Source organism: Brassica napus, chromosome C6, assembly GCF_020379485.1.
Source record: "Brassica napus cultivar Da-Ae chromosome C6, Da-Ae, whole genome shotgun sequence".
Taxonomy (NCBI): domain Eukaryota; kingdom Viridiplantae; phylum Streptophyta; class Magnoliopsida; order Brassicales; family Brassicaceae; genus Brassica; species Brassica napus.
The window spans coordinates 22666810-22687430 of NC_063449.1; the positions used below are offsets into that span (position 1 = coordinate 22666810).

Consider the following 20621-nt stretch of genomic DNA (forward strand, 5'->3'; position numbering starts at 1 on the left):
TTTCAGTAGATAAACTGCGTTCATGTCTTAGTGTTACTTACTGTCCATGATAAAATTGTCGACAAAAGGAGTATTTATTTTTATAACTAGGGGTTGGTCCGTCCTACAGGTAGGTGAATTTACACTAAAATAATTTTATATTTAAATATATTTTAATTTTATAAAATATTTGAAATTTTACTTTATATGGAAATAATAAATATAATCTATTTTAATTTTATATCAAATTGTAAATGTTATTAAATTTGTTGGTTTGAGTTGAAAAGACCGTTAACATAAGTTAAAAAAAAGATAATTAACATTTTTTTTGTTAGAAAAGACAATATTATTAAATTAAAAACTATGAAAAATGTAACGATTTATATTTTCCCTGTTTGATTTATATTTCAATTTGACATTGAAGAAAATCTAAAGTAAGAATAACTAATATTTTTTATAATGTTGTTGATTATTTTTCTTATTAATTTGGCTTTCATGTATTTTTCTTTATGTAAAGTTGGTACGATGATTTAGTGTATTTTATTTTATATTATTGTCATGTTTGTTTGATCGTTATGTGTGTAAAAATTCTTTCCCATGATTATAGATGACCAATTTTAGTTTCCTATAGTGTTTGGTTTACTTGAGTCTGATGCTTTCAAGCCGGTTGGCCCGAGGAGGCTTCTTCACCAATCACAATGGCGTTGGGTGTAGGTACGTCTAATAGCAAGCTCTACTTCACCTTGTTAGGGTGAGTGCAGATGAGTATGTTCTCAAGTGAGGCTGAGAGTTTCTTAAGAGTCAAGGGAAGAGTTAAGAGGCAAAGAGGCAAAGTAGCAACCATTACGTAATATTATAACCTGAAAACTTAAAGCCTTTGTTATTGTTTGTTACGTTACTGATTAAATATTAAAATTTAGAAGTATGTATGTGTCGTTAATGTGGGGTCGTATGTATTTTGATATTTTATGTAATGGCGATGAATGATTAATGTTTTTTTTTTTTTTTTTTTTTTTTTTTTTTTTGATTAACCTGGAGGGATCTCAACCCCAGGGGACTAACCCCTCGGCGCGAGGCAGCCCATTTGTTACTATAGGAATTAGATACCCAATTGCCTGGCCAAACACTTGAGCATATCTGAGGAGGAGGATCAAACCCGCGGTCCTTAGGACCAACGAACTCGCCTCGCGCCACTCGACCACAAGCGCTTGGTTAATGATTAATGTTCAGACAAAATATAAGAAGAAGAACTCGAAACACTCAATTCTCACTCTAAACATGGTGAAAAGAGTCATAACAGTGAGGCCCTCATTACTGGGTGTAAAAATTAAAAGTGTATTCATATTTTTTAGTTACGGATTACGAAATCATGGCAAATTTAATTATGGGTATGAATACTTGTTGGAAAATACCACGTCTTAAACCCAAATCAGACAAAGGCTGCCTTCCTAAGTGCGTCACGGACTTTTTGCATAATAATAACTCGGAATATGTTTATATTAATAGTGCGCTTAATGTAACCAACATATGTAATAGTTTGAAAAAACAAAATAGAAAAGCAATGACTGATAAATAAACCACAGCAACATGACAATATAAGGCTTCCATATTCATCTAATCAGTACGGCTGTCCGGGCTTTCTAGGCTCGTTTATCTTGAGCTTAGGATTATCGGTTTTGGAGACATCCACGTAAGGGAGTTCCCCCAATGCTGCGACTTTAACACTCGATGTCTCCTTGGCATTATTGTTGCCGACTTCAGCAGAGGTGGAGGCAAGTGAGGTGGGTTCATGCATATTGGTTGTGGGAGTCCCACCTCTTTCCTGTTACAGAGATTTGCAAAACATGAATCAGTGAGCGAATTGTGTACATTCAAGTACGATTAACACTTCAACACCAAAATTTGGAATTGAGGCCTGTGCATGCACGGTGAAAATTCTTGATATTGTGAAACTCTGATGCTTCGGTGTGAAATTAAAAGTACTCAATTTGAACTGAAAAGTGCAAGTACATCCGACTAACTCAGTGATGATAGGTGGGGCATCGTTAGCCTGCTGATCATCAATACCTCCTCCCTAAGGACAGAGAATCCATGTTTGTCAAATATTTACAATCAGATTTGATGTAGTTTGAAAATTTTAGAATTATTAATTAATTGTAATCATACCATGAGTTCACCACACTTCCGCAGCGGTAACTTTTAGTTAGCTTGGACATCTCTTCGCGTCCTCGGTCCCATCTAAGATGGGACAACTTTACACAGTACCTGACACATCCGCGTTAAATATACAAAGAGCAAGAACTGAAGATCACTGTCTACATTAGTGGAAAGTATGGTTACCTGAGTGAAGTAACATCATTTTGGGTTAGCACACACATGTCATGTGAATGAAGATTAACCCCGCAGGAGCTTCTTTAGTGCACTTAGAGCAGAGCCTATGTAACACCACCTTTTGTCAGCTTGTATTCCAGTAACTTTGCCGGTGCATACGAAGTCGATTGTCTAGATTAAAAATGACAACAACAGAATATCAGTAAGTATCAATCATATGATGGGATAAGTTGATAAACATAACAGCATGATACCTGAGGCGCTGCAGTGATGATAAATTCATTCGGCTGTGAGACGGTTTCAAGTTTCAAGTTTCTGCGCATGAAGCATCTTTGTTAGGGTTTTTGACCCTCCTGAGGGATCAGTAGCAATTCTAATTGGGGTTTACAGCGATAAGTAAAAAAACTAATGAGAACTGTGAATACTTATAGGCAGCAGAATAATCAGACTAATCGTTGGAGCTAATTTACCTCCCATAGTAAGACTGTCCTTTCTGCATATGTTTATGAGTAAAAGCATATATGCGTCTGAGAGGTTGCGTTTGCAAATAACCGACCTGACAATATAGATAAACTCAGTTGGTGAGGATGAGGAGTCAACCGTTAGAGCATTTTACAAATCTATAGAGGATAATTGTTATCTGAAAAAGGTAACAAATCTCCTACCATTTTAGGATTTCTGTATGTCGCTACAACAACCCTTAGTTCGCCATTGAAACCGGTGAATTTTTTTATGAAATTCGTAGGTGAAGCTGTCAAATAAACTCAGGCAGATAGAGAGATCCTTGCAGAGCGTGGGTGAAGTTAGATGTAGCTACAACAACGCTTGGTTCGGTACCAAAACATGTAATTTTTTTAAATGAAATTCGTAGGCTAAGCCATCAAATAAACTTAGGCAGATAAAGACATCCCTGCAAAATACAAAGTGGGTGAGTAAATCTGAACTGTTGCCATAAAACGTTGGTTGCCTTGCAAGTCGCATTAAGTTAAAATATTTACAAACCTGTCAGCAGCGCATTCAAACTTTGAAGTTGTTGTTACTTCGTCGAACCCACTCATCGAATAGAGTGAACCTTCACTGAATCGGTCTCTGAACATCTGCAGTCGGTGGATAAGCGTAGACTGTCTGAGGAGCAATTTTATCATTAGTAAATCTAGGGTTATAGAAAAAAATTATTGTTGCTAGGCGTTACCTTCTCCTTGACAAAGAGCATGTCAACCCCATAAGCTCTCCTACTTTCTTTGAATAGGAGTAGACGCATCTCCACTTTGTTAGAACTACAACCAATTTTCAAATCAGTTAGAAGGATGCGTGAGGTGGCATCGAAGATGTGCGAGCTTAAAATCGCAAGTATGTAAGGTTTTGTTGGGAGAGGTGATTGCTATGTCCTGCATCTGGCAGTATTTATAGACCTAGGTTTGAGATGTTACCATGGAAGGCTGTATGAAGAAATCAATGCGAAGGAGTCGAGAGAGTGGGTTAATGATCGTTATTGCGATCATAACAGGGGCTATTGAATGTTGAGAGAAGGCGTTACTCGCCTTTGTTAATGGAATGAGAAAATTCAATCGTCGCTTGGTTGTTGTTCTTTTCCGGAGAAAGCAGAGAGGCTTAAGAAAGAAGAGGGTTAGAGAAGCTTGGCGGGCTTTCATAAGAAACCAATGCTAAACTTTGTGACCCATTTTTAGTTTTAGTTTTTCTGACCCGTTTTTGTGCTGTTTATCTGAGGCAAACCAACCCATGAAAAGAGTGGTAGAATGATGACACGTGGCATGATTTACCCCTCTTTCCTCGATGACGTGGACGTATGAGTAGAGATGTAAATCATCTTTATTATTATAAATAGATAGATGTTGTGAAACTAAAGCATATTAATTATCAGAAACTTAAAAAGTTAATTGGAGTCTTTCTTTAACACAGTTAATTGGAGTCTATAATTTTAAAAATACATATAAACACATCACAAACACCTTTAGTACAAATTTGAACTGAACTTCTAAATTGTTTTGAGAAAACCCTGAAGTTGGTACTAGGCGATCTACAAAAACATTACACACATTAACGGGTTAGACATGTTAATCCATGAGGATAAAATTGTATCAAGTCAGTGAAATCTGTTAACAAAACATATATGATATTCAACCAATTGTAGTAAAACAACACATACTAATTGCAACAATAATTTGTTCTTTTTCAAAAAAAAAAAAACAAATTGCAATGTATCATTATCAAATATCAATAAACATGTGAGAATGGTAATCACATGGTGTTGCTGGGAGCACATATTACAAAAACCTATACCAACTTGTTGATTTTCTCAATTAAATTATCAAACGTAATATCAAAAGCATCTCGAAACCTATCAAATTTGGCATTTGAGTCTCCATAGACCAAACCAGGCAAAAGATGATGAACAATGTAACTTCTCATATACTCTCTTTGCCTTGGAGTCTTTGTCATCAGTTTCTCAACTACATTTACTCTCTTTTCCTTCACATCTACTTGGTTTATGTACACAGAGTATCTCTTATGATCTTCCGGAAGATGCCACGCATACTGATAATATGCAGTGTACGGATCAAAGATCACTGGGATGCAACCGGAGATTAGTGAATCGAAAACGGATTTCCTTGTTGGACTATCTCCTGGCGGTTGTAGACAGAACTCAGAGTCTTGAAAAAGCTTTATGACATTCTCAGGCTTATCACAACTTCCATCAGAACAGTTTAGAAACCGGCATTGGTCGGAAAACAATGTGCATTGATCGATTAACGTTGAGCGGATGCTATTGGGGTCGCCAGGTCTTGCACCTCCGGCGAAGCTAATTAGATTACGGCGAGGTTTGCTAGTCATTTTTTCCTGCCAGCTGGTGATATCATAGTCTGTTTTTGGGTGGAAATAGGTCGGATGTGGGATTGCTATGTCGTTGACTTCCCATGGATGTCTTTCAATGAGAAGCCTTGTAGGGCTTTGCATATCTTGTAAGTCAAGGAAACTTGAGCCCCAAGAATGCTTATTTCTTCTAAAATCCCAAGAAATCTTTCCGAGGACGAAGACATGATCTTTGCCGGCGTTTCTCTTCCAAGATTCCTTTGATCCAAGCCATTTCAAAACTTCAGTCCCCAACCGGTCTTTCACATCATTAGAAACATTCTTGAAATGCCATCTCAACACATCAAAACCGCCATAAAAAGGGACATAAAAAAGCTTAGCTTGGCTTTCTTTGTAAACCCTACAAGGATGCTTCAAAACCCTAGAGTGTAATATCGGTTCAAGAGCATATTGATGTGTCCTAAACCAACCTTGACCAAGATTCTCTATTGCTTCTCCAAAACCATCATTCTTGAAAAACTTACACATGTTAGTCCAAGGGACCATATCGATGCAATCTACCAACAAATCTCTGTTGAATTTAGACGGTATTTCATAAACATAAACTCCTTTTCCTTCACAAGATCTTGAATTTTCGATTTTATTTCTAGTCGATATCCATGATCTTTGTACCTTGAGATACTTTGTCACTGCCCTTAACGCGTATCCCTCTTCTTCATTCTTAGGTTTGATGTAATTATCTTGTTCTTCCACTGATTCCTTCTTGGTTTTATGATCTTCACCGGAAATAACATTCACACCATAACGCTTGGTATCATCACCGGAAACTTTATAGCCAATTTCCTCATCTTTACTGAGAACATCACTTTTAGTAGTAAGATTGGTCGACATCTGAAAAACGGGTTTAGAATCAGCCGTGAGACAGTAAGGATCGTTGAGTTTCCGAGACAACACACAGATATGGAGGACGTTGTCGGAGATTAAGGTGGTAAAAGAAAACCACAGAGATATAAGAAAGAAGAAGAAAATTGTGAGAAATGTTAGATAGAAAAGGGATCTGAAAAAGATAGAACAAATATTGTTACAGAAGAAGATACGAGGATCTTCTGTCTTCTTTGAGGATTTTGACTTTCGCTTTGAGACTGATACTACCATTTTTCTGACTCTAGTTTCTTTCTGTTTGGATTTGTTATTAATTTCTGTGTTTTCATATCGAGTTTGGTTTATGCACGCTATCTTTATATAACGTGTAATCTACACAATACACAAACGAGGTGTGGGGTTACCTAATCTTACATAATTACTTTTAAATATATCACCAAAACTTAGCTTCTTTTTTTTAGCTTACTTATATATCATTAAAATATACGAATATGAATTATTCTTAAAAATATGTAGATAAGCAATAGTTGATTTAACTTTAATTAATTAGATTTTGAATGACGCAAGATTTAAACTATCCAATCTTTATTACTTTAATTAAAGTTATTTTGTATATCCTTTTCACTTCTTTTTTGCAAATTTTTTTACATTTCCAACTTAAAAATTACTATTATTGATGAGTGGATCTTTTATATATTAAAAGTTGGTTAATTTTCGATGTTGAACATCAACGCACTCATTTGACAAATGGGTTTTCGGCCTATCTCGAACCAAATCTTAAAAAGTCATTTATAGCTTTTAAGTTTTTTGGACTTCTAATTTAAATCAATTGACAATCAATGAACGGGAAAAAGTTAGTTTAACGCTGATTCATCAATTTATTACTAGAATAACTCTAATTTTATTATAATTACTAGTTTAATTTTCATACATTTTTTTATCACTAAGTTCTTTGTTATAAAAAATAATAATTAAGAAAATGTCATTATACACACTTATTTTGTCGACGTTTTATATAGGCACAAATATTTTTCTTTGACTACAAACTTATCTTAAATTCTATAGATTTAATCTGATTTCTACAGATTTTTTTAATAAATTTCTCATGTTTGGTCACAGATTTATGAAATTTATAGATTTAGTTTCTTTGGCCACAGATTTACTTACTTTTTGACAGATTTATATAACATTTAGTAGATTTGTTTTTTTGACCACCAATTTACGTATTTTGACAGATTTATTTGGACTTTGACTGACTTATTATCCCTTGACCACAAATTTACTTAATTTGAAATATTTAATATGGATTTGATAGATTTGTTTATCGTTTGACCATAAATTTATTTAATTTTAACAAATTTAATATGGATTCGATAGATTTATTTATCCTTTGACCACAAATTTAACTACAACTAGAATTTAACATGTTTGCCCGTGCATGTGTTAATTTCACATTTTTATAAATGGTTTAATGAAATTTCTAAACACATAAGTTATTTAGATATTGTAAGCTCCTACAAATCTATCCGGATCCGGAAGGATCCGAGTACGAACCCCGTCCAAAAATTTATAATATTCGAACAAAGTTTAAGTTAAACCCAAAATCTCGATACCCAAAAAAACGATCAGTACCCGAACGGGTACCTGGATGTCCATGTCTAACTGATTCTGTAAACAAATAAAAAAAATTATTAACCGGTTGAATTCTTATCATTAATGAATTAATTTTATTCAAACTTGTGAAATTATTTTGGTTAACACGTAAAATAAATTTTGTCAAAATATTATGGTAAATATAATTAATGAAGTAATTAGGAAGAATGATAAAAGGACGGTAAAAGATGTAGCAAAAACATGTCAAGTTTGTACTCTGTAATAAATGAAGTCAAATTATTTAGAAAAAACAATAGATCTATTTTGGGATTATGATATACTATGGATTTCACCGGTTTTTAGGGATAATATAAGTTATATTTAGAGTCTTTAAATTATGTTTCGAGTCTATTTTAGAGTCTTTTTCAGGTCTAGGTATGTTTTTGAGCATTGTGGAGATCGTGAAACCATTTGAAGCTTAAGGATGAAGAAAACGTGGATGTTCAAAAAATCAGAAGATAGAGTCGAGATTTAGCAGGAGTGTCGATCGACACCTACCTTGGTGTCGCTCAACACCACCGTGAGAAGACGGGCCCACTCAATTCCCAGAATCAAGTTTCGCCCTGAAGTTTCCACAAATTACAAGGCTATCCTGGCTGACTTTATATCTAATATATAGTTTTTAAGCCATTGTTTAGGCTAAGACACGTTCTTAGAGCTTTATCATTCTTAGAAGTTTTCGGAGAGAAGATCAGAAGACTACTTTAAAGATTTGATTAGTACTCCAGCATTTCTATCTCTACTTTTTAATGCAATTCATTCAGTTATTCTTTATGTCTTGCTTTAATATGCCTGAAAAGTCTACTTATTAGATTTAGGGGTTTCTTGGGGTTTGCTGAACTTATAAAACATAGAACTGTTAGGGTAATTTATTTGGATCTTTCACCGGATTGATCTCATTGGTTGTATTCTAGAATGTTAACTAGAAACACGATTATAGGATAATCAACAACCGCAAGAGTGAGTTCGACTCCTGAAACTAATCATGTTGAGCTAAGTTGTTAAACACATACGAAATTTTGTTTAAATAACTTAGTGAACAAATCGATCTGAATGTTAATGCTTGTTTAAAAGTAGTATAAATCAATACTCAAAGGGTGACGATCGAGATTCTCTTTAATTCACATATGAGAGTTAGAATTATAGGATTAGACATTTGATTAGACTCGCAGCGGGAGCTGAATATTTTACTCATTAAATCTGAGTTCTAGTACGGTTTTTATCACATCTTTAACATCTATAAATTATAGTTCTAATTGCCTGCATAAAACCTTTGATTTTCTTTTTGAAGATAAAATATCACCAAAAGAGAGCAAAAATGTTGAAACTCATTATTATGATTGTACCTCAAACAATTTTTTTTAAAAAAATCAGGCTTATACGACATAAATGTTCTAAATTAATTAACATTTTTTTATGAATTAATGTAAATTAGCCTAATCGGTTAATTTAAGTAACATTGTTAGCATAAATTCACAAATTTATCTATTTTGTTTTGTATATCCAATTTTGATGATGCTTTAAAAAAATTATAATTAAAATCCAAAATTAAAATATGAATATGAATATAAAATATATATAAAATCTATTAATAAGAAGTTGAGGCTTCCTACCTCATTGTTTTTGTCTCCCTCTTTTGGGCTATTGCTCCCGGAGATATTACCATTTTCTGCCGGCTTTTGTAATCCACGATGTGTTCCGTTACGAAAGATTATAAAATTTTGAGTTAAAAAAAAAAGAAGTTGAGGCTTAACTTAGAATTCAAATAACCCGCCTAGTTGCTGACATTCCAAAGCACCCAATTACCGTAATTTCTTGAGTAGGGGTTATTGGTTGTTGTATTTTAATGGATTTAAAAATCCGAACTAAATCTAGTGTTATTGGTTATATGATTTTCAAATCTGTATTAAAATCATGTGTTATTAGTTTAATGATTCATAAATTCTGTATCAAATCAAGTGTTATTCAATTGTACGGATTTACTAATATAATTGATTTTATAATGGATTTGAATAGATTTGTTTGGATTTTTTAGTTAAAAATACAAAGACTCAAATCCGAAAAAAAACTTCCGGATTTGCATATTTTACTTGGATTTATAAATGTTATATGGATTTCTATATCAATCAAAATATATAAACCAAGGAGGTATGGATTTCTAAATCAATCAAAATATATAAACCAATAACACCTCCGGAATGTTAGCTCACATCTTTGAAAAGGTCAACGGTCAGAATAAGATTATTGAATCAATAAACGGTCTAAACCGGTATGAGTGAGCTGTTTATTTGAAATCGGAAAGATTGACATTTCGGTTCGGTCTAATAATGTACACAAACGTCCGGAACCGGTACATTTAAACAGGGCAGGTGGAACAAACATAAAGGGAGAAACTAGAAAGAGCAGATTTCACAGTTCGGTTAACTTATAAGGATAAATAAAATTGATGATCGAACATCATATACATAAAACAAGTGATCTACCAAATCTTGGTCTAAGGATCTCGATGGCCTGCAAATGCATCATCATCTTCATTGTCATCAGAACAATATTCCTCTTCACTTAGTTCTTCATGTTAGGAAATACGTGGTCAAATTTTGCGGTAAACCAGAATTTGTGGGAGCGGGAAAAAAAGAGCACATACACAAAATTGTTAACGGAGTTCGGCCAATGTTGCCTACGTCTCCGGACCTGCTACAGATCTTTTATTATCAACCGAGGAAATTTTACAAGCTCACAACTCACACCCCGATCCCAAATACACTCAGAAATTACTCGTAATTTCTTAAAGAAGATTTTTTGTGAAATTTTTTTTTTTTTTTCTCTCTCTCTCACGTTTTTCTCTTCTTCTTCTCTTCTTGTTTTGGGATGGATTTCTTCTTCTCCTTGTGTGGTTATTTATAGGAGATTATGGGGAGTTGGTGAAACTTCTTGTTGCACCTACCAAAAACACAAAAGAAATGTGTTGTTGAATTAATCAACAAACATGTTCTTGATACAACTTCTTGTTGTACCTACCAAAAAAACATGTTCTTTACAATCTCCCACTTGAAGACTGATTTTAACCTGTCTTCACACCTTGATCAATGTAGCAGGTCTTCCCAGCTTGTTACTCCAACAAGCCAACTGAGGTTGCACACAACCTCAGCTTGTCATACGGCACGACCTTCGTCAACATGTCTGCCGGATTCTTGCTTCCTGGGATCTTCTCAAGCACCAACATTTCATCTTCTAACGCTGATCTGATGAAATGATATCGACGATGTATGTGCTTCGTCCGAGCATGGTAAACCGGATTCTTTGCCAAATCGATGGCACTTTTACTGTCACAGTACAACACACATTTCCCTTGGTCATGGCCTAGCTCTTCTAGAAAAGACTGTAGCCATATCATCTCTTTTGTTGCCTCCGTTACAGCAACATACTCAGCTTCACAGCTTGATAGAGATACAATTTTCTGCAACTTTGAAACCCAACAAATTGCAGTACCACCAAAGGTGTAGACATACCCGGTTGTGCTCTTCGTGCTGTCAATGTCACCTCCATTGTCAGCATCAACATATCCCTGCAATCCCGTCTTAGACTTCGTGAAACATAGCGATAAACTTGGATTTCCTTTTAGATATCTGAAAATCCACTTAACGGCTTCCCAATGTTCCTTCCCTGGATTGCTCATAAATCTGCTAACGACTCCCACTGCATGTGCAATGTCTGGCCTTGTACATATCATCGCGTACATCAGGCTTCCTATAGCAGAAGCATATGGAACTTTATCCATACATGCCATCTCGTCTTCCGTCTTTGGAGACTGTTCTCTGGATAACCGAAAGTGACTTGCCAGGGGAGTACTAACTGGCTTCGCGTCATCCATGTTAAACCTCTAGGACTTTCTTCACATACTCCTCTTGTGATAGCTTAAGACCTTCCTTGCTTCTACTGATTCTCATCCCTAGAATCTGTCTTGCTTCTCCAAGGTCTTTCATCGCAAACTCTTCTGAGAGTTTCGTCTTCAAGCTATTGATCTCGTGCAAGTCTGCTCCTACTATCAGCATGTCATCGACATATAGGAGCAATATCAAGTAGGACTCTTCAAGCGTCTTGAAGTAACAACAGTGGTCAGCTTCACACCTCAAGAAACCAACGCCTTTAATAAAGTTGTCGAACCGTTTATACCACTGTCTTGGAGCTTGTTTTAAGCCGTACAAACTCCTTTTCAGCTTGCAAACAAGGCTTTCCTTCCCTTTGATCTCAAAGCCTTCGGGTTGCTTCATATAAATTTCCTCATCCAAATCACCGTGAAGAAATGCCGTCTTCACATCCATCTGTTGAAGATGCAGATCTTCTTGTGCTACCAGCCCAAGAACCGTTCTAATGGTCACCATCTTGACTACAGGAGAGAAGATTTCGGTGTAGTCAACGCCTTCTTTTTGTTGGAATCCCTTCACAACAAGCCTCGCTTTATAGCGCTTACTCCCATCAGGTTCTTCTTTTATTCGGTAGACCCACTTGTTATGCAATGCCTTTTTCTCCTTAGGCAAATCTGCTAACTCCCACGTGTGATTGGATAACAACGAGTCCATCTCGTCGTTCATTGCAAGCTCCCACTTGATCGACTCATCAACTTGCATAGCTTCCTCATAACATTCAGGCTCGCCTCTGTCTGTGAGCAGAATGTAGTTGAGCGATGGAGAGAATCTTACTGGCTTTCTGATGATTCTGCTTGACCGTCGTAACTCCGTGACTGGTGTATATGGGACCACTTCAGAATCATCACTTTCTTCAGCCTCACCACTCTCGTCTTGAGAGATTTCTTCTTCTGCTGTTGCGGTATCCTGTGGCAACTCCGGTGTCAGGATATCTTCTAAGTCAACAGCTCCAGGCTCTTTCTTCTCCGAGCCTTCTCTTAGCTTATCCTTGTACAACGCTTCTTCGTTGAACACAACATTTTTGCTGCGGATGATCTTCCGATTTTCGTCATCCCAAAACCGGTAACCAAACTCCGTGTCACCATAACCGATGAAGTAACACTTTTTAGACTTCGAGTCAAGTTTACTTCTTGCAGCATCGTCAATGTGAACATAAGCTAAGCAACCAAACACCTTTAGATAAGAAAGGTTTACTTTCTTTCCGCTCCAAACTTCTTCAGGGATCTTAAATCCCAATGGTACAGACGGTCCTCTGTTTATTAAGAAGGCTGCGGTATTGATTGCATCTGCCCAAAACGTCTTTGGTAATCCACAGTGCAATCTCATGCTCCTTGCACGCTCATTCAAGGTTCGGTTCATCCTTTCCGCTATTCCATTCTGTTGAGGCGTTCCAGGAATAGTCTTCTCCATCTTGATCCCATTATCAGCGCAATATCTCTTGAACTCGCCGCTGATGTACTCACCACCATTATCAGACCTTAGACACTTCAACTTGAGATTCGTCTCAATCTCAACCATGGCTTTCCAAATTTTGAAAACCGAAAACACTTCATGCTTGTTCTTCATGAAGTAAACCCACACTTTTCTTGTGGAGTCATCAATAAAGGTCACATAGTAGTACGAACCTCCCAGCGATGCAACAGGAGCGGGTCCCCACACGTCAGTGTGCACCAGCTCTAACTTCTCAGATTTTGGCTCTCTTCCTCCTTTAGAGAAACTAACTCGTTTCTGTTTCCCAAGGATGCAACTTTCACACATCTGATGATCCACCGTCTTCAGATCCGGAAGAGCGCCATTTTCTACCATGAGTTTCATCCCTTTCTCACTCATGTGCCCCAACCTACAATGCCACAACTTGGTCTGTTTGGCATCCTCAACAACAGCAACAGTGTCTTGATAGCTCGTCGTCATATAAAGAGTACCTCTTTTATGACCTCTAGCAACCACCATGGAACCTTTTCTGACTCTCCAGGCTCCACCACCAAAATTAACATCGTGCCCCGTATCATCAAGTTGACCTACTGAGATCCGATTTCGCATCAACTTTGGCACATGTCTGACCTTCGTAATCTTCCACACACGTCCGTCTGACATCTTTAGGTTGATATCTCCAATACCAACTATGTCCAAAGGTAATCCATCAGCAAGATATACCTTTCCGTAATTTCCCGCAATATAATTTTCCATGATGTTATGGTGCGGTGTGGTGTGGAATGACGCTCCTGAGTCAAGAACCCATGAATCGACTGGGCTATCAACATAGGAGATTGACGCTTTGGTGTTATTTCCAGCTGCATCACGAGCTTCACTTTTCCTCGGAGAATCAACAGACACTACCAATGCATCAGCGATTTCACGTGTCACTGCATTGGCTCCGCCTCTAGTGTTGTCTTCCTCCTTCGGTGGTGCTCGACAATTCTTCTTGATGTGACCTGTCTTTCCACAATTCCAGCACTCTGCAGGCTGTCGGAATTTGGACTGACCCCGTCCATTCCTTGACTTCGAACTGCCATTACTTCGGTTATTTCTATCTGGGTTTCTCCCTCTGTTTTCCACGTTGAAAGCAGAGCTCGTTGATGCCTCCCTAGAGTCTATCCTTCGAACTTCCTCAGCAAGGATACGATCTCTAACATCATTGAATTTGAGCTTTTGAGTACCCACAGAGTTACTAACCGCTGCCCTCATTGGCTCCCAACTATTTGGCAGAGATGCCAACAAAATCAGTGCTCGCACTTCATCTTCAAACTCGATTTCAACTGATGACAGTTGGTTGACAATCGTGTTGAACTCGTTCACATGTGCGGCAACCAGGCCACCTTCTTCCATCTTCAAATGAAAGAGTTTCTTCATGAGAAACACCTTATTGTTTGCCGAAGGTTTCTCATACATATCAGAGAGAACTTTCATGAGCCCTTCCGTGGTCTTCTCCTTCGCAACGTTGTGAGCAACGTTTTCGACAGTGTTAACCTTATAACACCCAGAACTTGTCTGTCAAAGAGCTCCCACTCATCATGATCCATCTTCTCAGGCTTCTTGCTCAGCGGTTGATGAAGCTTCTTTCCGTACAGATAATCTTCAATTTGCATTCTCCAAAATGCATAATCTGTACCGTCAAATTTCCCGATACTGTGCGCCAAACCGTCTTCGCCTCCCATCGTTTCTGGAACCACCGTGTATTAGAACACCTTCGTCGACAAACCGATGTTACCGACAAAATTCACTATTCACGAAGTACTGTTCACGTGAATAGTAACCCCGCAAAAAATTTGACCGATCACCGTAACTCAGGCTCTGATACCAGTTGTTAGGAAATATGTGGTCAAATTTTGCGGTAAACCAGAATTTGTGGGAGCGGGAAAAAAGAGCACATACACAAAATTGTTAACGGAGTTCGGCCAATGTTGCCTACGTCTCCGGACCTGCTACAGATCTTTTATTATCAACCGAGGAAATTTTACAAGCTCACAACTCACACCCCGATCCCAAATACACTCAGAAATTACTCGTAATTTCTTAAAGAAGATTTTTTGTGAGAAAAAAAAGTTTTTTTTTTTCTCTCTCTCTCACGTTTTTCTCTTCTTTTTCTCTTCTTGTTTTGGGATGGATTTCTTCTTCTCCTTGTGTGGTTATTTATAGGAGATTATGGGGAGTTGGTGAAACTTCTTGTTGCACCTACCAAAAAAACATGTTCTTTACACTTAATCGCTAGACTTATCTTCTGAACCTTCCCCTGGTTTTGCATACTTGTCACAGTATTCTGAAACCGAACAAAAGCCAAACATCACACAAGCAAAATGAACCTTCAAAGCTTCCTTAAAATATTGTAACCGTGCAAATGCCTAAACGTATGGTTAAGTCTCTGAACAACCATATTGTTATTCACCTCTTTAGTTTAGTTTAGTTTAGTAGATCAGAATGATTCTGAACTTTCATATGATCAGAAACTATATCTTCATCATAGGCGGATTGCATAGTGTATAATCAACTTGCAAATCGTTACATAAGCTACGAGACTTGCTAAATTTCAGTTCTCAGATAAACTAAGCAGAAAACCTTCAAGAAACTAAATATTTGACCTCACATCAAATAAAATAAAAAAAAACCTTCAAGAAACCAACAGTTTTATCTCCTAACAACAGTAGACGAATCTGATTGGAGTTACCTTTAACTCGTAGTTCATAAGTAGGGCGGTCACGCATCATCAAAGCAGCAGCTTCTCCATTCAAAGGATCAGATGGGTTTGGATACAAAAGAAGCTGAGGAAGAAATGTCTCAAACACATTCACAAGGTCTGAAGATTTAAAAAAAAAAGAACAAATCCAAAACAAACATAGTTAAAAACCAAATCTTCAAAACAACAACAATTGGATCATTTAAATTTGGCACTGACCAAACATAGGACTTCAAGTCTGATTGATCACATCTAAACAAACAGAACCGGACCTGCACCAGCAAAAAAAAAAACATGTAGAAGATTCTCTCAAGATGAGGCAGTTTCCAATAGTAATAAAGGATAATTATACAAATGAAACTGACAGTTCATCAACGTTAGGATGATAAATCTTGGTGATGAAACCAACAGAAGGGGATTTGTAAGGATAAGCATCTGGAAGCTCAACCCTTATCTTCCACACTCCTCCTTCATACAGACCTATCAACACACACCAACAGATCAGAACAGTGACACTAGTTTGGCAAAACCCCATCATCAATCATAAGCAGCAGAAGCACCAGTGATTGATTAAAAGATGAATAAAAAATAAATAAATAAAAAGAGGATGAAAATATTACTATCTTTGGGACCGTTGAATTCAACAAAGAACTCCTGCATGCCATCGTTGATCGTCTCTACTTTATAATCGCTCATCATCCTTCAAACAATATCAAAATCAAAATCAACTTCTTTTTTTTGTTTCTGAAGAAACTCACAATCAAAATCATAAAGGAGTGAAAGTTACAGCTTCATCATATCCATTTCTCTGCGTTTGCTTGGCGAAGACATCTCTTTTCTCTTCTTCCGGGTGTCTTTCTTCTTCCGGATTCGAGTGGAGATGATGGAAAATATTTTTTTTTTATTTTTTAGTATATTTTTCTTTCACGAACGCCGATGATGAAGTGAAGCGAAGACCCTATCCTTCCTTTATATAGATCGGTCGATCGAACCCTTCTTCTCTCCAGTGAAATGTTGTGATTCAGTTTTAGTGATATATATTTTTTGGCTTTTCAAAATTTACTCTGCTAAAAGTAAAAAGTACAATGTGAACAAAAAAAAAAGAAAAGTAAAAGTACAATATTTCATTAATGTTGCTCAATTTTAATCAAAACTTTACATATTCAATAAATAGTATTCACACAATCGAACCACGCCACGTACGTGTCAACAAAATATGTTAGCTACTGTCTATTGAGTAATTTAATTGAATTTTGTTTTATTTCGTTAACTTAACTTAGCATCACACTAAACAAATTCGGACAATCAAATTCTGCATGTTTTCGGGATGCTAAATAAGATAATATTAAAAACACATCCCCACTATTAAACATTTTATCCTATTATTAAATCCTCAAGTAACAATTAAAAAAGAAAAAGCAAATAAACCCAATCCATAATAAAACTCAATATCAGAGCTTGATTACTTTTTTTCCTTTGAACCCAAGAAAAAAAAATCAAACCCAAATTGAAACCATAGCCTAAAAGAACCTCTAAGAAAAACAAGGATGAACAAAATCACAATACAAGAGCTTCGTTTTTTGTTGTTATTCACAGAAGCGGATCTTAAGGCATAATCAAACCCCTAAATTCTTATCTTGATATTCTTTTTTTTTTGTAGAAGACTTCAAACGTCTGTACAAACATCTATGTATATGAACACTGATGTGTAATATGCGACTTGTGAATCAAGAAGGTTACTCTAGTGTATTCTCTTACCATCTATCTTTTCTTTGTTCAGATACAGAGCCGAAACGAGTCTTGTAAGCTATGATGGTACTTGCAGGTTGCTAGTCGAGGGGAGAGTCAAACAGCATTTCCTGCAAAACAAACGGATCCTCCCTAAGACACATCAGGGGAAGTAAAACGAGTATGTCGGAGGCAGCAGCGCCAAACATACCTTGTTGCAGACGGGGCAAGTTTCACTTCTCTCCATCCATTCTAGAATGCAAGCCAGGTGAAAATGGTGCTCACATTTGGCTACAAGTTTCGGGTTATCCATATCATATTCTGAATCAATAACAAACACAAGATATATATATAAACCACTGAATGAAGTTATGTTTATGTCTTCCAGATATAGAGACGACAAGGGCACACAAATAAAAATTACCTTCCAAACATATGGGACAATCCTCCTCTTCCTCTATTGGTACAAAGACGTCTTTTGATAGCTTCTTCGGGTCTAAATCTTCAGTAGATTCAAGATCAATCTCTGTTTGGAGTTTGCTTTCACACGGGCATGTAGTTGGAACCCCGTCGACTGTTTCTTGAGAAGGCTCAGTATTAGTGGTTTCCACCGAAACTTCTCTAATATCAACAACACGAGCAGACTCTTCAGCGTTTCCTGGTGTCTGAGGAACACCAATGGCCACATGGAAAGGAGTAGGCAGTGGTGGTGGTATATAAGCATCGGGAGATGAAGTCTCTAAGTTTGTGTCTACCACGACAACACCAGAGGAGATTGTATGAGCGGAAGATAAAGGAACACGCTCTTCGGTTGCTCTCGGATACTGCAGAGACAAAGACACAAAAACAAAAAAACAATTATATCTTGTGATGAGGAAATCATTTCCCATATGATGAGACTAACGTAATAGTAGGGAGGTCCATTATCAAGAACAGCTCTTCGTGAAGAACAACAACAGCAACCTCCCATGTTTCTTCTTTCTTTTTTTTTTGTTGTCTACTTTTCTTTATCACAATTCAGAAAACCGAACAGGCTTCATCTATGCTAACCTACAAAGGAGTGTCAAGAAATAAATTACATTCTGATTTCCATTAGCATCTGCAACAAAAAGAAACAAGCTTTGTCGTTTTCAATATCAGTTTCAGCCAGCAAGTAGCAAGAAACATCTTCAAGCGAGAGCAATAATTCAATTACAAGAAACATCAATGGACAATCTCTTCTCCTTGAAAAGCAGATCAACAACGATGTTGAGACTTAGCCTAATGCGCATCTCTTAAATCAGAATAAAGCCAATTTTGGAGTCTCTTTAGCACCATCAAGTAGAGTGAGAGAGTGAGTTTTATGCTAAAACCGAAAGCCACTAGCAATTCAGCTCAACCAGAAACACAGACAGAAAGAAAGCAACAAGCTTCACTGAGAGCTTGCTAAGGTACAACGAGCGTTTCACAATCCCTAAGATCCGTAAAACCCTAAAAACCAAAACCTTATCAAAATCATCAGAATCCAATCATAAGTAGAGAAGACGAAAACGGATCTAAACAGTCAAAACCTAGAAGAGCAATTTCACATGAAATCAAGGCCAGAGAGGGAGATAAACCTCAAACAAACAAACGATCAGTACAAAGGAAGATCAAAAGGAACCGATCGTCTTCGGAATCGAGAATCTCGAGATCAAAGACAGAATTTTCACCTTTTTCGCACGAGAGAAACCTTTTGCGTCCTCCTCTACTTCTACGCTACAGTTGTTTATCGTGCGCTCTTTCAAAATGGGGTGATGATTGTTTCGGTACCTTTTAGTTTTAGTTTTTGGTTTTTAGAATTTAGCTTTTGGTTTTTGGTTTTCAGCTTTTGGTTTTTGTTTTTTAGATTTAGATTTTGGTTTTTGGATTTGCTATATTTTTTTAAATTTTTCAAAAATTAACTAATACATTACTTTAAAATAATATAATAAAATAGAAATAAATATTTAGATTTTACAATTGAAATTTATCAAAATATTGTGATTATTATTTTAAAATAAAATACAATAACATATTTTTATTATTATATTTTTATAAAAAATATATTATAGTAAAATATAAATCATAATATATATATAAAATTACACAAAAATAAAAATATTAAATTTTGAAACTACTTAGAAATTTTTCTTATATAAATTATTTTTAATTTTTAAAACTTGAATAGAAATAACTTTTCTTATATAAATATTATAAATGATACAAAAATAAAAATACATAAAATTTTGAAACTAATTATAAATTTTCTTATATAAATTATTTATATTTTCTTAAAGTTGAATGTCAATTTTTATAATTCAGGATTATACAATATATTTTATTAATAAAACATATTATGTTTTTATAATTTTTTGTTATTTTTAATGTGACTAATAATTATTAAAATTATTCAATTGTTTTATTTATAGAAATTAATAACTAAGTTTTAAAATTAAATAATATTATTTATAAAATATATAAATTTATTTACAGATATGAAACACAAATTAAAATATTTCACATTATTGTTTAAATGATATCTAATGTACAAAATATTTTATGATAATTTTAATTTTTATTAAAATATAATTTTTAATTATTAAGTAATTATAATGTAGTAGTTTCTTCAAGAAAAATCAAAATTCGTTTTTCTTCATAAAAGCTCACAAAAGTTGGTTTTTGGTTTTTTTTCATAAATTGGTTAAATTTTTCAAAAACTCGTTTCCCTAAATTTAAGGGAATCTATTTATTGAAAATCTTGATTGGCAACTCAAATGGTTTTTATAAAAACAAAAACTAAAACCAAAAACTTGATTGGATGAAAAATGGTTTCTACAAAAGCAAAAACCAAAAACTAAAGCAAAAACCACAAACAATCAACCTCTGGGTCTCTTCTCTCATTAACATATTAATTGCCCACTTAATAAATTAATTAACATTTTTTATCAACTAACCAAATGTATTATCTTATACACAGATGTACTAATAAACATATTTCATACAAATGTACTCCATTCGAGCCTAAAATATGAATTTTATAGAGTTTATATGCATATTAAAAATATAATAAATATTTTTAATTAAATTTAATAACTATCAATCAATAATATTTTCTTACT

The 20621-nt window shown here is 35.5% G+C and overlaps 3 protein-coding genes across 8 annotated transcripts; all 3 read right to left on the reverse strand.

Annotated features, from left to right (window-relative positions):
- Positions 1-1458: 1458 nt before the first annotated feature.
- On the reverse strand, positions 1459-10250 carry LOC106402999 (probable xyloglucan galactosyltransferase GT20). Of its 5 annotated transcripts, none has more exons than XM_048759512.1 (10): positions 3741-10250; positions 3503-3587; positions 3313-3435; positions 2976-3220; positions 2781-2866; positions 2565-2625; positions 2320-2481; positions 2146-2244; positions 2001-2053; positions 1459-1801 (listed from the first exon to the last, which is right to left on the reverse strand). In XM_048759512.1, exon 1 carries the CDS (start codon positions 6295-6297, stop codon positions 4606-4608), a length of 1692 nt encoding a protein of 563 aa, XP_048615469.1. In that variant the 5' UTR covers positions 6298-10250; the 3' UTR covers positions 1459-1801; positions 2001-2053; positions 2146-2244; positions 2320-2481; positions 2565-2625; positions 2781-2866; positions 2976-3220; positions 3313-3435; positions 3503-3587; positions 3741-4605. The 5 variants fall into 5 exon arrangements, with proteins under 5 accessions (XP_048615469.1, XP_048615470.1, XP_048615467.1 ...); XM_048759513.1 differs by having other exon boundaries at positions 1990-2053; XM_048759510.1 differs by having other exon boundaries at positions 2146-2481; positions 3313-3407.
- A 5051-nt stretch (positions 10251-15301) lies between these two features.
- LOC125575681 (ubiquitin-conjugating enzyme E2 4-like) lies at positions 15302-16578 on the reverse strand. Its single transcript, XM_048759736.1, has 6 exons — positions 16562-16578; positions 16395-16474; positions 16140-16254; positions 16042-16046; positions 15766-15894; positions 15302-15360 (listed from the first exon to the last, which is right to left on the reverse strand). The coding sequence occupies exons 1-6, from the start codon at positions 16576-16578 to the stop codon at positions 15302-15304; spliced, it is 405 nt and encodes a 134-aa protein (XP_048615693.1).
- A 559-nt stretch (positions 16579-17137) lies between these two features.
- Positions 17138-19342, reverse strand: LOC106402552 (probable E3 ubiquitin-protein ligase RHB1A). 2 transcript variants are annotated; one of them, XM_013843318.3, is made up of 5 exons: positions 19194-19342; positions 18407-18552; positions 17927-18326; positions 17714-17823; positions 17138-17633 (listed from the first exon to the last, which is right to left on the reverse strand). In XM_013843318.3, the coding sequence occupies exons 2-5, from the start codon at positions 18470-18472 to the stop codon at positions 17604-17606; spliced, it is 606 nt and encodes a 201-aa protein (XP_013698772.1). In that variant the 5' UTR covers positions 18473-18552; positions 19194-19342; the 3' UTR covers positions 17138-17603. The 2 variants fall into 2 exon arrangements, with proteins under 2 accessions (XP_013698772.1, XP_022560456.1); XM_022704735.2 differs by lacking the exon at positions 19194-19342 and adding an exon at positions 19101-19123.
- Positions 19343-20621: the final 1279 nt, after the last annotated feature.